General features: G+C 36.9%; 2 protein-coding genes across 3 annotated transcripts; both read left to right on the forward strand.

The window, feature by feature from the left end:
• Nucleotides 1-1005: 1005 nt before the first annotated feature.
• Nucleotides 1006-2800, forward strand: LOC104248535 (uncharacterized). Its single transcript, XM_009804806.2, has 3 exons — nucleotides 1006-1504; nucleotides 1613-2224; nucleotides 2310-2800. Exons 1-3 carry the CDS (start codon nucleotides 1006-1008, stop codon nucleotides 2798-2800), a joined length of 1602 nt encoding a protein of 533 aa, XP_009803108.2.
• Nucleotides 2801-5527: 2727 nt separating this feature from the next.
• LOC104248533 (protein HIGH ARSENIC CONTENT 1, mitochondrial) lies at nucleotides 5528-7394 on the forward strand. Of its 2 annotated transcripts, none has more exons than XM_070150916.1 (6): nucleotides 5528-5676; nucleotides 5922-5999; nucleotides 6140-6213; nucleotides 6326-6396; nucleotides 6866-6919; nucleotides 7014-7078. In XM_070150916.1, the coding sequence occupies exons 1-6, from the start codon at nucleotides 5660-5662 to the stop codon at nucleotides 7047-7049; spliced, it is 330 nt and encodes a 109-aa protein (XP_070007017.1). In that variant the 5' UTR covers nucleotides 5528-5659; the 3' UTR covers nucleotides 7050-7078. The 2 variants fall into 2 exon arrangements, with proteins under 2 accessions (XP_070007017.1, XP_009803106.1); XM_009804804.2 differs by having other exon boundaries at nucleotides 5545-5676; nucleotides 7034-7394.
• The last annotated feature ends 9900 nt before the right edge of the window (nucleotides 7395-17294 follow it).

Here is a 17294-nt window from a genome sequence, read left to right on the forward strand (position 1 = left end):
TATTGCTCTACGTCCACCATTGTAAAGTTTCCTCACCTCCTCATGTTTATTTCTTAACCCTATGTGGATATTTTTTTCCCATGAAATATATGTTCTTGCTCATGTTTTTGTTTTGTATTTAGTTGGATTTTAGTGTTCTTGCTAAACTTTATTGTCACTATTTTGATTTTTTTGTTATGTATTTCTTTGGGTGTGTTTGAAAATCAAATGCCTCTTATATGGTTTCACTGTAGAATTTAGTATCGTGGAAAGAACATCCCAAATAATTTTGATCAAGGAAAATTCAAAATTAACTCTATTTTAACGACGACAAAAATATTAGGGAAGGTTGAGTTATTTAAAATAACAAAACTTATTGATGGTATGACCTACTAGAAATTGGTCTATATTTCTCACTGGAATGAACTTCTATTTTATAGGAACTGAAGTGAGATGGATAAATTTGTCACGAGGTTGGACCATTCTCAACCAAGTCCTAGTTGTCAATCCTTGATCCAAGCGAATGCCAATCTTTCTTATCTTATAAATGAACTCAATTTGGGGTCACTTAAAGGCGATCCAGGAGAAAGATTACCTATTTCTGACTATAACCCCAGAATACGAGATGAAGTAAGGAAATATTACATTCAACAGGGTCCTTGTCAACCTTCCAAGCATCAATTTCCCAAAACTCTAATAGGAGGAAGAATGCGTTAATTTGTTCCAAGTTGGTTCAATGGTCAATTTTCTAAATGGTTGGAGTATAGTGTGAAGAAAGATGCAGCATTTTGCTTATGTTGTTATTTGTTCAAAAATGAATTTATTCATGGAAGTGCGGGTGAATTTTATACAAAAAATGGTTTTAGGGCTTGGAATAAGGGTCTTGAAAGATTGCGTTTACACGTTGGTGATGTTAATAGTGTCCATGATAAATGTTTCAAGAAGATGCTAGATTTATCAAATCATCATCAATCAATTCAAGTTGTTTTTTATAAGCACTCCGAGATGTTAAAAAGTGAGTATCGAATGCGTTTAGAAGCATCAATTGATGTGGCAAGACTTCTATTATTGTATGGATTGCCTTTTAGGGGCCATGACGAAAGTGAATCTTCAACAAATCAAGGCCTCTTTCTAGGATTCTTACAATGGCATGGGGACAAGCATCCGGATGTGGGAAAAGTAATATTAGAAAATGCTCCACAAAATGATACTTTGACTTGCCCTATAATCCAAAAGGATATTATCAATGCTTGTGCAAAAGAAACATTAAAGGCTATAATTGTAGACTTGAATGGAGATTACTTTGGTATATTAGTTGATGAGTCCAAAGATATCTCACACAAAGAACAAATGGCTCTTGTTTTGTGTTATGTTGATAAGAATGGTGAAGTGGTAGAGCGATTTGTTGGTCTTGTTCATGTTAGTGATACATCGGCATGCTCATTGAAGGAAGAAATCTACTCTTTGCTTTCGGACCACTCACTAAGTCCATCCCAAATACGTGGACAAGGTTATGATGGAGCTAGTAACATGAGGTGAGAGATAAGTGGTCTTAAGACTTTGATTATGAAAGACAGCTCATCGGCATATTAAATTCATTGCTTTGCTCATCAATTGCAATTAACACTTGTAGCTATGTCTAAAAAGCATTTGGATGTCGAAGACTTCTTCTGTCATGTTACTAATATGTTGAATGTCATTGGAGTATCTTTTAAGCGTAGAAATTTGCTTCGCCATCTTCAAGCTGAAAAACTGGAGCAATTACTTGAGTCTGGTGAAATTCATACCGGGCGAGGACTAAATCAAGAACGCGGGCTTCAAAGACCAGGTGATACTCGTTGGAGATCACATTTCAAAATATTAGATAACTTTATTGTTATTTTCTCATCTATTATTCGTGTGCTTGAAGTGATTGAACATGAAGGTTCTACCTCAAATGAGAGAAATCAAGCAAAATATCTTTTGAGTGAGATAATAACATTTAAATTTGTTTTTATGCTTCACTTGATGTTGAAAGTTTTGGCAATGTCAAATGAGTTGAACAAGATCCTACAAAAGAGAGATCAAGATATTGTTGATGCCGTGGAGTTTCTTAAGATTACAAAGAAAATATTGCAAGATATGAGAGAAACTGGATGGAAATCTTTGCTAGATGACGTTTCCTCATTTTGTCATATGCATGATATTATAATTCCCAAGATGGATGAATCCTATTTTCCTGGAAAGTCGAAGCGCAAGTCTTCTGGTATTTGTTATTCACACCACTTGAGTGTTGATATCTTCTATAATTGATGTGCAACTTCAAGAGCTTAATGACCATTTTGGTGTAGTGAGTAGCGAATTGCTTCTTGGGATGGCTAGCTTTAATCCAGTCAATTCTTTTGCTAATTTTGATAAAAGTAGAATAATGACTTTAGCAAAATGTTACCCAAATGAGTTTGATGAAGTACAGATTCGAGACTTGAGTTATCAACTAGATACTTTCATAATTCATATGCGAGCTGGCAATCTCAAGTTCTCCAACTTGCAAGGAATTAGTGATTTGGCAAAAGCATTGGTTGAGACAAATCTTGTGGAGACTTATTCGTATGTTTATCTACTTGTGAAGTTAACTCTGATTTTACATGTTGCTACCGCAACTATGGAGAGAGCATTCTCATCCATGAAGCGGATAAAGAATGAAGAGCGGAACAACATGGGTGATCAATATTTAAATGATTGTTTAGTTTGTTACATAGAGCGTGATGTATTTACAAATATAAGTAATGATGTCATTATTGATCGTTTTCAAAATATGAAAGCTCGTAGAGGACAATTGTAAATAGATTGTGTATGGTATTAAAAATATTGTTGGAAGTTTTATGCTTTGCGTCAATTAGTTATAGTTATTATATTTTCTTTTGTTTGATCTATTTGTCTATATAAATAAAAAGGATGTATAACCCGAACCGACGCTCGAGTTGATCAAATCGATTAGGTTGGCACCTGTAACCCCTAAATTCTGGGTCCGCCTCTGGTTCTATCCATGATAGAGGTTGGTGATCTTGAGGGAGGGGTGGTTGTATGAATAAGACTGTTTGGTTTCCCTGTTGGTTGTTAAAATTTGGGGGTGGATTGGCCATTGTATGAGCTCTTTGGTGCCTTAGGATTTGAACAAGCCTGAATCTCCTTCTTTGTGATATAGGAATTCTTGGCATAGTGACTACTTAGGGGCTGATTTATATTTGTTGGGACAGGTTGGTTACTGAAAGTTATAGGGATTTCAGTAGAAGGATTATCTAGGGTGTTAATAATTTGGTTTATTTGCATGTTTTCTTTGCACGCAGGAGAAGAGATTTTAAGTTGATTTGGTGTAGCGGTAGGGTTAGACACGTGGTGTTTGATATTGGCCAAATGACTAGAAGGTGGGGGCATGTGGGACATGTGTTGTGGGGCCTGATCTTCATCCATGCAGATGTTAGAGGAATTATAAATTTTAATAGGAAGGTTTAGTGGAAGGTTATCGGAGAGAGAATCTTTTGTTTTAAGGATAATGTCATTTTTTGTAGCTTTGTTATCTTCGATAATTTGATTAGAGGGCGTAATTAGGACCTGCATGTTGGGTAAATTACTGACCTCCATGTCAGACACGTTGTGATTGGGAGTATTTGGTAAAGCCACGTTATCAATGCTTAATTTAGAAATATTTTCAGAATTTAGTAAATAGTTTTCTTTTATTTTTATTTCTGTGGGCGGATTCTCCAATGTGAAGAATTTGTTACTGCATTTTATGAAATTCCCCGGAGGAGATGAGGAATGATTGTTCGAAGTTTTCCTGTTACTCGTAGGTTGAGTGTTAGAAGGGATATACATAGTATTAGGGGTTGGAGAAGAATACTTACCTGGTATTGGATGAGATCGTTTTGATTGAATACCTGGATTTTGAATGGTTCCAGAACTCCTCTCATTGGTTCTTTTCTTCTTTGGGAACTTAACCGTTTGCCATGCTATGCCATTTACTTCATTGTCATTGCTCACTTCTTTAGGGATAGGATTATTATTATCCGGAGTGTAGTTTGGTTGCAGTGATGTTTTTACATAGAGGCACTTCATTGCCACATGACCCAGTCTTCCACATTGCTTGCATAGAGTATTTTCACCTTCGTATTGGATGATTTGCTTATGGTGGCCAATGTTGATGAGTGGGACTACCGGAACTTCAAGTGGTAGCTCAATGCATAGTCTGGCGTAGCATCCCCTTAGAGTTGAAGAATTGCACGCATCTACTTTTAGTAATTTACCAATGGCATTTCCAATTTTTGCCAATATAATACCATCTTAAAACTCAGTTGGTAATTGAGGTAGATGGATCCAAATGGCTGTGAGGGAGCTCTTTACTTCTGTTGTCACAAAGTTTGGCTTCCATCTCTAAATGGAGAGGAAATGGCCAAATATGAACCATGGCCCAGCGTTTAAGACTTTAGTCATGTGTTCTTCACATTTGAATTTAGCTATGTAGTAGTCTGCTCCCAAATCAATAAGGGGGAAATTATCCATAATTTTCCAAGCTTCCTGAATTTTCTTTTTGAGGATATGATGTTAGATTTTCTTACCAATTAGTTTGATAATGAGAGAATATCTCCAAGGTTGATATATACGTTCTTGGTCTTCCTTTGTGAGATGAATTCTCTTGTCATCCACCAACATTGGGTGATTTTGTACAGCATTTGTTTCTTGAACCTTTGTAGTAATATCAATATGTGTAGAGATCTCAGCAATTTTTAGGGAATATTGTACTCCTTCGATAAGTTTGTCTTTAAAACTTTGGATTTCTTCTTTTTGGATGGTAGTATCCTTGTCTGGTGGTTTAGGGGGATATGGAGATTGATGTTTGGAGTCATTTCAGTGTTTTGAATTGAGAAGATAAAGATTGGTTGTAGGCTAGAGTGAAGGTAGAGTTTCTCTCTCTACTCGAACGACAATTTCACTATTTGCCAAACCAAAAGACCAGTTTCACAAAACCATTTACGCAACTGGAAGTTCTAAGATACATGAACATGTACATAAAATTATCAGCACATCATATTAGTGATTGAACTTAACAATTTATCTCATAAATTCGACGAAGAATTTCAGCTTATTAAAGCAAAATAATTATTAGTGTAGTTGTTAAGATTGACGTGTAATCCACTCTTGCTTAGCAGATCACATGCGTTTCCTGTCAAACACCTAAATAAATACTACTACTATCCCTTTCGAACAAGTAATTGATTATTTCGTTGGATAGATGTTGAAATTATATATATAGTGCTATTTTCCTTACTAATAGAAAATGTTACTCCAATAATCTGCTTAGTGAACAAATCAAAGTCAACGAATTTGGGTGATTTCTTTTCATTTGTTTAAGTCTTGGTGGACAGAGTTAATCATTTCCTGTGTTGGTACGCAGAAGATATAAGGTACCCATAGAATTAGAGTTGCGCACAAGTTAATTCGGATACCACATAAAAAAAGGGTATCACTTACAACCAATTAACTATAAGCATATTAATTATTTTTGTCATTATTCTCGTAACAATAAGAAGAAGGTCAACGCCCAAACATACAATGAGCTACTATAAAACCAAAAAAACTAAAGTAGTTGCCCGAAATCAGATTTGAAGAGATATACTTCAACTCCTACAAGTGTAATAAGCATAAAATGGATTCGACAAAGAGGTAACCCAAATTCTAATGTTTCTTGTTAATCGTTACTTAATATTTCTTTGTCTCGTTATTTTGGATTCTTTTCGTGTTATTTATGCTAACTTAATTACATCTACACCTCTTTGCTATTTCAATCATTAATATATCTAACTTTTAATTCGTCCAACTCCAAATTTCGTTTCTCTGTGTTCTCTTTTTGTTTTTGGCTTTGTGGTGTTCTAATTTAAGTATTTATTTAATTTTTCTTTGATTGGCAGCAATGAAGATGTTTCGCACGTTGATGTGATTAGTGCCAAGGATCTGCTATCCTCAGGTCACCGTTACTTAGATGTGAGGTGAGGAATTGAAAAGTCTTTACTATCAGAAATCTAATAAAATTAAACTAATTTGCATTATTTTAGCAAAGCTTTGTAATGTCTTCTAATTTAATTTAATTTTACATCATTATTTTCTATCTCTCTGTTGGGGTTTACAGGACAGTTGAAGAGTTTAACAGAGGACATATTGATAAAGCGATAAATATTCCATACATGTTCCTCACTGAAGAAGGTGAAAAATGGAAGGCCAATATTTTAAATATTACATCACCTCATATATATAGTTCCATTCAATCCCTATTTATGTAAGAATATTTAATTATTATTTTTCTGGTGGATGATAGGAAGAGTACAAAACCCAGATTTTCTTGTCCAGGTCTCTTCAGTGTGCCAAAAGGAGGATCATCTGATTGTGGTAAATATACTTATATATCTTTTAACTTTCTTTTTAAGAATTTAAATTATATACATTGATAGTGTTTTAAAAAAATTACACATTACTTGTCATTTAATCTAAATTAACAATAATTTTTCTTAATTAGAGCTACCTATAATTACCTTTTAAATAATCAAATTGTGTAAATATTTCTTACACGTGCAATATACAAATATAACCACTTCTTTTGAGCAACTCTCCTATTAGAGGTAGATGCCTAGTTAACTGAATTCAACTAACCAAATATTTTTGACACGATGTGTAAATATATACGGGAAACATTACTAAAGTTTCAACAAATTTTAAATTTTGAACTTATAGTTTCATAGTTACAATGAGTTTTATAATGGTAGAACTTAATGGCTGAACGACTGAACCTATCAAATTTAAACTCTGGATCTGTCTTCTGTAAATCACTTAGAAAAAAATGCCATGATTTGTTTTGAAGGGGTGCAACAGCGGAGGGAGAGGACGTCGAGCATGTGTCGATCTTCTTAATGCGGTTAGTGAGCACTTTCTCCTTTAATAGCAGGAAGTTAAATTTCTCAATCAGAATTTAGCCTGCCGTTTAAAAAAAATTCCTTAAAATATAGTAGTGCTATGTTATTGAGTTTAGGGCTACACGGATGTAAGAAATTTGGAAGGAGGATACTCAGCATGGGTGGATAATGAGTTTAAAGGAGATAAAGCAGAAGCCGAACAGTTCAAAACAGCCTGCAAGTTTCGTCCGTGAATCTACAATTGGATTAGTTGAATTTGCACAAGAATTAATTTCAGGTGGAATGAACAAACAAGCATGTAAAACTTCTATATTACATTTTGACTTCAAATTGTTATCTGCAAAGGATTTTCTCTTCTATTTTGATGATTTTGAGCTTGTTAATGTTGGAGAATAAATTTACTTGTGTTTAACTTCTATGGACTGATGATGTACAAATTTTTTATACCATTAGGCATCAGATTATGTCGACATACAATAGTATTTTCTTGTAGCAAATTTGGCATGATAACATAAAAATAAAATAATAATTGTTCGACTAGCCACCTTGAATCTATGTATTTGTAATTCTGTATTCAAAATCAGAAAATCAGAAGACGTTAGTTTCAGAAAACAAAAACAGAAATTTCAAGCCCACAAATTTCTTGTGTGTCTTTAAAAAATTTAATCCCCAGTTGCCCAAGGTTTCAGATTAATTCCTCCCAGGATAGAATGGGATAATTATTCTGTGATAGCGGCACTTGGCAAACTCAACTGACGGAGCAAATCACGATATTGGAAAAATAAGGCTGAGCCTCTCTGTTTATAGCCAACAAAGTTGAGTCCCAACAGGTATAAAGGTGTCTGTTTATTTGAAGAGGTATTGACCAAATCCGAAGCGAGCAAGCGACGGCGAGGATGGCGCGAGACTTGCTCTCTTCTCAACTCTTTAAGAACTAGAAGAAGTGCTTCCATATATAAGCACAAAAAATTTCCTCTTCCTATCCAATGAGGGACAAAGTTCGGACCAATTCAAACTTTTATTTTCCATCATTTTTTGTTCACACCTCGTTGTTTTAATTAATAAAACCCAACACTATATTCACAATGATATTTAACTGTATCTCTTCAATGCTTGGCAACATGGTTACTTGATCTAAATGATGTAAAACCATTCTTGACTTGGCTAAAATCATTAACTTTTCGTCCATTTGGATTTTATCTATTCCTAATTTAGAGATGAGAATGTGGAGAATCTTACCGAAATGTCCAAAATAAGCTTAAGCTAACTAACTTTTAGTAATTAATCACAAACTTACGAAAAAAAATAATGAAGCACATATAAAAATTAAAAATTTAGATAAATAAGGATTCTTTCCCTTCAAGAATCACATGCAAAGATCTCCTTCCATATTTTTAAGCGTGATCAACAATATAAGATGCAAGATGGTAAGAAATTTTAATGAATGAGGTAGCAAACAAGGTGATAAAACACAAAAAATATATATATACAAGATTTCAAAAGCCTAAAATTCATTTAAAACGTATAGATGATTCAATATACAAAATTTGAGGAAGATTGGATGTGATTTAGACAAGTTAGAATTAAAATCCGTAGTTGAAATCGAGTTTAATAAATTTTTCTGCGACGCATATATCAAACTTGTAATACACATATATCTCACACACAAGTATACGTGGATATAAATGTGATACATATATGATGCATATATTATACACAAATGCTACACAGTGTGATACACATATTATCTCTTTTCATATTCATCTTTTACTTCGAATTTTCAATTCAAAATACCTCAAAACTCCATCAAAATCATCTCAAAATTGAGATTCAAACCCCTTAAGATGTACCCAATCTATTCAACAACACTCAATCAAAAGAAAGTAAAATTTATATTTTTTGCTACAAATAGCTAATTGGCTAATATTTAGCATTTGGCTAATATTGGTAATATTTTATAAATTTATTAATTTTTTTATGGGCTGCCATAAGTGGTAGTTTCTCAATAAAATGACATTGTATAGCCGTTGTAAAAATAATAGCCGAATATATATATATATATATATATATATATATATATATATATATATATATATACACACACACACACACATATTCTGTATGTTAGATACAAAAATTATACATTTTATATACTTTTTCGGTGTCACGACCCGATATTCCCACCTGCGGGACCGTGATGGCACCTAACATTCTACTTGCTAGGCAAGCCAGCATTAGAACAATTTATCCACTTTCCAATAGATTAAATTAAATAATGAGAAAGAACTGAAATAACTGTAATAATCCAAAGTGAAGTGCGAAATCTATAACAACTAAAAATATCTTATACAACCTTGGACTCGGTGTCACAAGTGCACGAGCTACTAAAATAGTACAAACAAGGGTCTGAAATAAACATAAAGTTGTCTAAAGGAAAATACACAGCTAAATAAAAGGACTCTAGGACCTAAATAAAGGGGATTCTAGGAGCTGCAGGCGCTGAGCAGTTACACAAAGCTGGCCAATCCGAGCACGCTAACAACCGCTGATGTGACCGACTCCAAAATCTACACAAGTAGTGCAGAGTGTAGTATGAGTACAACAGTACCTATGTATCCTGTAAGTGCTGAGCCTAACCTCGATGAAGTAGTGACGAGGCTAAGGCAGGTCACTTACACTACAACTTGTACGCAGTATATAATAATGACATGAGAATAAAATACATAACGAAATAGGACAGTTAACTGAAGAAAATAGTTAAATCCTCAATGAAAACTCAGTGTCGGTCAGAATTACCAATCCTTAGAAGTACGTATGAAAAATGTCGAGAACCAACACAGTATAGAGAAACAGAAGCACATAAGTTGTTGCGGCAGCGCAACTCGATCCACCGTACAACACAATCCTCCATTATTCCACCGTAATAATATCACAATCATAAACAAATAATTATATGTTGCGGAGTGCAACCTGATCTCACCATATAACAAAATCAGTATCATAATTCACCCTTATTTTACCATATCAATCCACTCTTATTTCACCTTTTGCAGCGTGCAATCCAATCCCACCATATAAGTAATAATTCACCATTATTTCACCATATAAATCCACCCTTATTTCATCTGTTGTGGCGTGTAACCCGATCCCACCATATCAGTACAAATTCACCCTTATTCCACCATATAATTCAATCCTTATTTCACCTGTTGCGGCATGCAACCCGATCCCACCATATCAGTACCAAATATTCAATAAGCACAGTCAAATAAATAATTCAAATCACAAGAACATCTACGATCGATGGATACAAAGCTGAATCAGAAAGAAAACCTTGTACAATATGGGTATTCACATGTGTAAAACTGCACGGCAATACAAGTACGGTAGATGAAAATTAGAAAGTATAAGTAAGTCAATTAAGGCAAATAGCAGCGAGTCATGAAAGCATGAAAAGATCTAACATTGTTAACAGGAGAAAACAATGATTAACACGTAGCAAATAAGCATGGAAGACATTTAAAGCATATAACAGTAAAGACAATGAAAGAGATAAATAAGAAAAAGCGGAAAATCAGGGTTAAACTCAACAGTTACCTCACTCTGCAGTCAACTCAGAGCTCTACCGGGGCCTTTCCGCTAGAATTCACCTCCAAACCACTCGTATTTAACGGCAATCGACTCAATAATATTAAATATTGCTAAAGTAATCAATTACAATGCATAAATTTAGAATTCTCATATTTTCCCCCAAAAAGTCAAAAGTCGACCCCGAGCCTGCTTGGTCCAAACCCGAAATTCGGATCAAAATCTAATTATACATTTACCCCCGAGCCCGGTTATGTAATTTGTTTCAAAATCCAATCCCAATTTGAGGTCTAAATTCCAATTTTATGAAAATTTCTAATTCTATCCAAACCTCCAATTTCTACTATAAAAATCCTAGATTTTAGGTTGAAATCTTATGAAATGTAATGGAAAATTGAAAGAAAATAGGTTAGAATCACTTGCCAATGAATTGGGGAAGAAGAGTTCTTGAAAAAATCGCCTCTATGGTTTCTAGGTTTGAAAATTTGAAAGAATGAGAGAAATGCCGTCTGACTCAGATTTTGATCACGCGCAGGTGTCGCAATTACGAACCCCGAAAATGCGAATAAACCCTCTCAAATGTGAATTCTCCACATTTCTGATGCCTTCACAAATGCAAACAAAATTTTCACAAATGCGAACCTGAGGGGATTACCATTGCAACCCCAGATCTTGCAAATGCGAAAAGTTCACCACCAGCCCCTGCTAGCAAATGCGAAGTCTTCTTCGCAAATGCGAGATCTGCAGACAACACCAGAACACACATATGCACCAGCTATGATTCTAAGTTCAGATTCACTCTGTAGCCTATCCGAAATTCACCCGAGCCCTCAGGGTTCCAAACTAAACATGCATACAAGTCCAAAAGTATCATACGAACTTTTTCGCACTATCAAATTGCCAAAATAACTCTTAGAATTATAAATCGCACACCAAATCAAATGAAATTTTCAAAAAAACTTTAGAACTTCTATTTTAATAACTGGACGTCTGAATCATGTCAAACCAACTCCATTTCTCACAAATTTGGCAGATATGTCATTAATATAGTAATGGACCTATACCGAGGTCCAGAACCAGAATATGGACCTAATATCAATAAAATCAAACATCGTCAAATCTTTAAAGTCATTAAACCTTCAAACTTTCAATTTTAAACAAAAAGCAATAACTCGAGCTAGGGACCTCCCAAATTGATTCTGGGCATACGCCCATATCCCAAATCACAATACGGACACACCGAGACCATCAAAACACGGATCTGGATCCGTTTGTCCAAAATATTGACAGGAGTAGACTCAAATGGATTTTTAAGACAAAATTTCATGTTTTATCAATTTTTTTAACATAAAGCCTTCCAAAAGAATACCCAGATTGTGCACGCAAATCGAGAAAGGTTTAAAGAAGCTATTGGAGGCTTCGAAATATATAATCAAGGTTTAAAATTCTAGATGACCTATCAGGTCATCACATTCTCCACCTCTAAAATAACCGTTCATCCTCGAACGGACATAGAAAAGTACCCGGACTAGTGAAAAAGTGTAGATACCTACTTCGTATGTCCGACTTGGACTCCCAAGTAGCTGCCTCGACTGGCTGACCTCTCCACTGCACTCGAACTGAAGGATAACTCTTAGACCTCAACTATCGAACCTGCCTGGCTAGCATAGCCACCGGTTCCTCCTCATAAGTCAAATCTTTATCCAACTGGACTGAGATGAAATCTAACACAAAAGATGGATTAGCGTGATACTTCTGGGGCATGGAAATATGGAACACCGGATGGACTGCTTATAAACTAGGTGGCAATGTGAGCTTGTAAGCCACCCCACCCATTCTATGAAGAATCTCAAAAGGTCTGATATACCTAGGGCTCAACTTGCCCTTCTTTCCGAACCTCATCACACCCTTCATGGGTGAAACCCGAAGAAACACCCTCTCTCTGATCATGAATGCAACATCACGAACTCTATGGCAGGCATAACTCTTCTGCCTAGAATGAGTTGTGCGATGTCGATCCTGAATAATTTTGAGCTTAACCAAGGCATCCTGCACCAATCTGTACCCAACAACCAATCCTCCCCCGGCTCGAACCATCCAACTGGCGACCAACACTACCTCCCGTATAATGCCTTATATAGAGCCATCTGATTGCTCAACTGGTAACTGTTGTTATAGGCAAACTTCGTAGAAAGAACTGATCTCAACTCAACCTGCATGCCCAACTCACGTTGTACTGCCCTCCAGAAGTGTGAGGTGAACTGTATACCACAATCAGAAATGATAGACACATGCACACCGTGAAAACGAACGATCTCGCGAATATAAATCTCAGCCAACCACTCTAAAGAATAGGTAATTGCCACAGGAATGAAATGTACTGACTTGGTCAACCTGTTCATAATAACCCATACTGCATTGAACTTCTGAGTCCGTGGGAGTCCGACAACAAAATCCATAGTGATTCGCTCCCACTTCCACTCGGGAATCTCTTACTTCTGAAGCAAACCACCTGGTCTCTAATGCTCATACTTTACTTGTTGACAATTTAGACACTGAGCTACATATGCAACTATATCCTTCTTCATCCTCCTCCACCAATAATGCTACCACAAGTCTTGATACATCTTGGCGGCACCCGGTTGAATAGAATATCGGGAACTATTGGCCTCTTCAAGAATCAACTCACGAAGTCCATCTACATTAGGCAGACAAATACGACCATGCATTCTCAAAACTCCATCATCTCCAACAGTAACCTACTTGGCACCACCGTTCCGCACTGTGTCCTGAAGGACAAGCAAATGAGGGTCATCACATCGTCGCTCCCTGATATGCTCAAATAAGGAAGACCGAGCGAGTGTACAAGCTAGAACACGACTGGGCTCTGAAACATCCAACCTCACAAACTGATTGGCCAAAGCCTGAACATCTGATTCAAGTGGTCTCTTACCGACTGGAATATACGCAAGGCTTCCCATACTTACTTCCTTTCTACTCAAGGCATCGGCCACCACAAATGTCCTTCCCGGGATAATATAAGATGGTGATATCATAGTCTTCAATAGCTCCAACCACCTCCTCAACCTCAAGTAGAGATCATTTTGTTTGAACAAATATTGCAAGCTCCGATGATCCGTGAATACCTCACATGATACGCCATAAAGATAGTGCCTCCAAATCTTCAGCGTGCGCATGAATAATGGTTGCCAACTCTAAGTCATGAACAAGGTAATTCTTCTCATGAACCTTCATCTGCCGTGATGCATATGCAATCACCTTGTCATCTTGTATTAATATTGCACACCAAGCCCTATACGAGATGCATCATAATACACCATGTAAAATTCTGAACCTATAGGCTACACCAACACTAGCACCGTAGTCAAAGCAGTCTTGAGCTTTTGAAATCTTGCCTCACACTCGTCTGACCATCTGGACGGGATACCCTTCTGGGTCATCCTGGTCAATGGGGCTGCTATAGATAAAAACCCCTCCACGAACCGATGGTAAAATCCCGCCCAACCCAAGAAACTCTGGATCTCCATAGCTGAAGTGGGGCTAGGCCAGTTCTGAACTGCCTCAATCTTCTTAGGATCTGCATTTATGCCCTCTGCCGATACTACGTTCCCCAAGAAAGTGGCCGAGTCCAACCAAAACTTGCATTTTGAAAACTTGGCATATAATTGGCTATCTCTCAGAGTCTGAAGTACAATCCAAAGATGCTGCTTGTGCTCCTCTAGACTGTGGGTATAGATCAAGATATCATCAAAAAATACAATCACAAAGGAATCCAGATAGGGCTTGAACGCCCGGTTCATCAAATTCATAAATGTTTCTGGGGTATTTGTCAGCCCAAATGACATCATTAGAAACTCATAATGCCCACATCGTGTTCGAAAAGCTATCTTAGGGACATCAGATTCCCTAATCCTCAACTGATGGTAGCCAGCCTCAAATCGATCTTTGAAAACACCTTGGCACCCTAAAACTGATCAAATAAGTTATCAATCCTCGACAATGGATACTTGTTTTAAATGCTGACTTTTTTCAACTGCCAGTAATCTATGCACATGCTCATCGAACCATCTTTCTTCTTCATGAACAACACAGGCGCACCCCCAGGGCGAGACACTAGGTTTAATGAAGCTCGTATCAAGTAAATCTTGCAACTGCTCCTTCAATTCTTTCAACTCTAGCGGGGCCATGTGGTATGGAAGAATAGAAATGGGCTAAGTGCCTGGAGCTAAGTCAATACAAAAGTCAATAACCCTATCGGGTGGCATTACAGGTCTACAGGATATACCTCTGAAAAATCACGAACAACTGGAACTGAATCCATGGAAGGAACTTCCGCACTAGAATCACGGACATAAGCCAAATAAGCTAGACACCCCTTCTCGACCATATGTCGAGCCTTCACATAAGAGATAACCTTGCTAGTAGAATGGTCATGAGTACCTCCTCACTCTAATAGAGGCAACCCCGGCAATGCTAAGGTCACCGTCTTGGCGTGACAATCCAATATAGCATGATAAGGTCACAGCCAATCCATACCCAAGATAACGTCAAAATCTACCATATCGAGAAGTAGAAGATCTACGCTAATATCAAGGCTCCCAAAAATAACCACACACGAATAATAGATGCGATCTACAATAATAAAATCCCTCACATGTGTGGAAATATACATAGGGGCACTCAAATAATCACGAGGCACAACTATATATAAAGCAAAATAGGATGACACATAGGAATTAGTAGTGCCCGGATCAAATAGAACTTAAGCATCTCTATGGCAAACTGGAACAATACATGTCATAAACAGCGTTAGATGACTCAGTCTCAGGCCTAGCTGGGAAAGCATACGAAATGTACCGGCCTCGGCCACACTCTCCATAAGGCCCACCAAACGGACTAGAGCATCCTGAAGCACTGGGATGGCAATGAACCCCTCTGGGACCTGAGCTGGTTCAATAGGTACAATCTGAGTTGAAACCTCCTTATCAAAATCTACCTGAGGCTCCACTACTGCTGCTTCTACTCTAGCTGCAGGCTGAGCTCTTCCCCTGCCTCGGCCTTTGGCGCAACTTCGACCTTTGGCGCAACTTCGACCTTGACCTCTACCCCTCGTAGGAGCTACTACTGGGGGCTCTGGCAGCTGTCCAGCTGAATATGCGGTGCGTATTCTTGCCATCTACAAGAGATCAAGAATAGAAGAGTTGAATCATTAATGGTAGAATAAAATCGCACGATAGAGAAGAATAGAAGTGAAATTGTTCCTAAACTCCATAGCCTCTGGAAGATAAGTACAGACGTCTCCGTACTGATCCTCCATACTCTACTAAGCTTGCTCGAGACTCGGAAGACCTATGTAACTTATTGCTCTATCACGACCTAAAATTCCCACCTTCGGGACAGTGATGGCTCCTAACATTCCAATTGCTAGGCAAGCCAACGTTAGAACAATTTATACATTTTTCAACAGTTAAATTAAATAATGAGAAAGAACTAAAATACGTGTAATAATTCAAAGTGAAGTGCGGAAGCTATAATAATTAAACATATCTTATACAACCCGGGGCGCGGTGTCACAAGTGTACGAGCTACTAGAATAGTACAAACAAGGGTTTGACATAAACATAAAACTATCTGAATGAAAATACATAGCTAAATAAAAGGAAAGGGAACTCTAGGAATTGCGGGCGCTGAATAGCTGTACGTCAAGTCTCCATAAAGTTGGCCAATCCGAGCACGCTAATAACTGCCGCTGGGACCGACTCCAAAATCTATACAAAAAGTGCAGAGTGTAGTATGAGTATAGCTGACCTCATGTACTCTGTAAGTGCCAAGCCTAATTTCGATGAAGTAATGACGAGACTTAAATGGGTCACTTACATTATAACGTGTATGCAGTATATAATAAAGACAAAAGAAGAAAATACAGAACGAAATAGACATTTAACTGAAGAAAATAGCTAAAGCCTCAAAGAAAACCCAATGCCGATCAGAATTACCAATCCTTAGAGTTCCATATGGAAAATACCGAGAACTAACACAATATAGAGAAACGGAAGCACATAGGTTGTTGCGGCGCGTAACCCGATCCCACCATACATCACAATCCTCCCTTATTCCACCGTAATAATATCACAATCATAAACAAATAATCACATGTTGTGGCGTACAACCCGATCCCACCATATGACAAAATCAGTATAACTCACCTTATTTCACCGTATCAATCCACCCTTATTTCACCTGTTGCAGCGTGCAACCCGATCACACCATATTAGTACAAATTTAACCTTATTCCACCATATCAATCCACCCTTCTTTCACCTGTTGCGGCATGTGTAACCCGATTCCACCATATCAGTACCAAATATTCAATGAGAACAATCAAATAAATATTTTAAATCACAAAAACCTCTACGATCGATGAATACAAAGCTGAATCAGAAAGGAAATTGTGTATAATATGAAAATTCACATGTGTAATACTACACGACAAGACAAGCCCAATAGATGACAATTAGAAGTTGCAAGTAAGTCAATTAAGAAAAATAACATCGAGTCATGAAAGCATTAAAAGATCTAACATTGTTAACAGGAGAAAACAATGATTAACATGTTGCAAATAAGCATGGAAAGCATTTAAAGCATATAACAATTAAGACAAGGAAGGAGTTAATTAAGAAAAAATGGAAAATCAGGGAAACAAGTAATTCGGTAGCGTATAAGCACTCGTCACCTAGCATATACGCCACAACACATGAAATTCACATA

The sequence above is a fragment of the Nicotiana sylvestris genome, chromosome 7, assembly GCF_000393655.2.
Source record: "Nicotiana sylvestris chromosome 7, ASM39365v2, whole genome shotgun sequence".
Classification (NCBI taxonomy): Eukaryota; Viridiplantae; Streptophyta; class Magnoliopsida; order Solanales; family Solanaceae; genus Nicotiana; species Nicotiana sylvestris.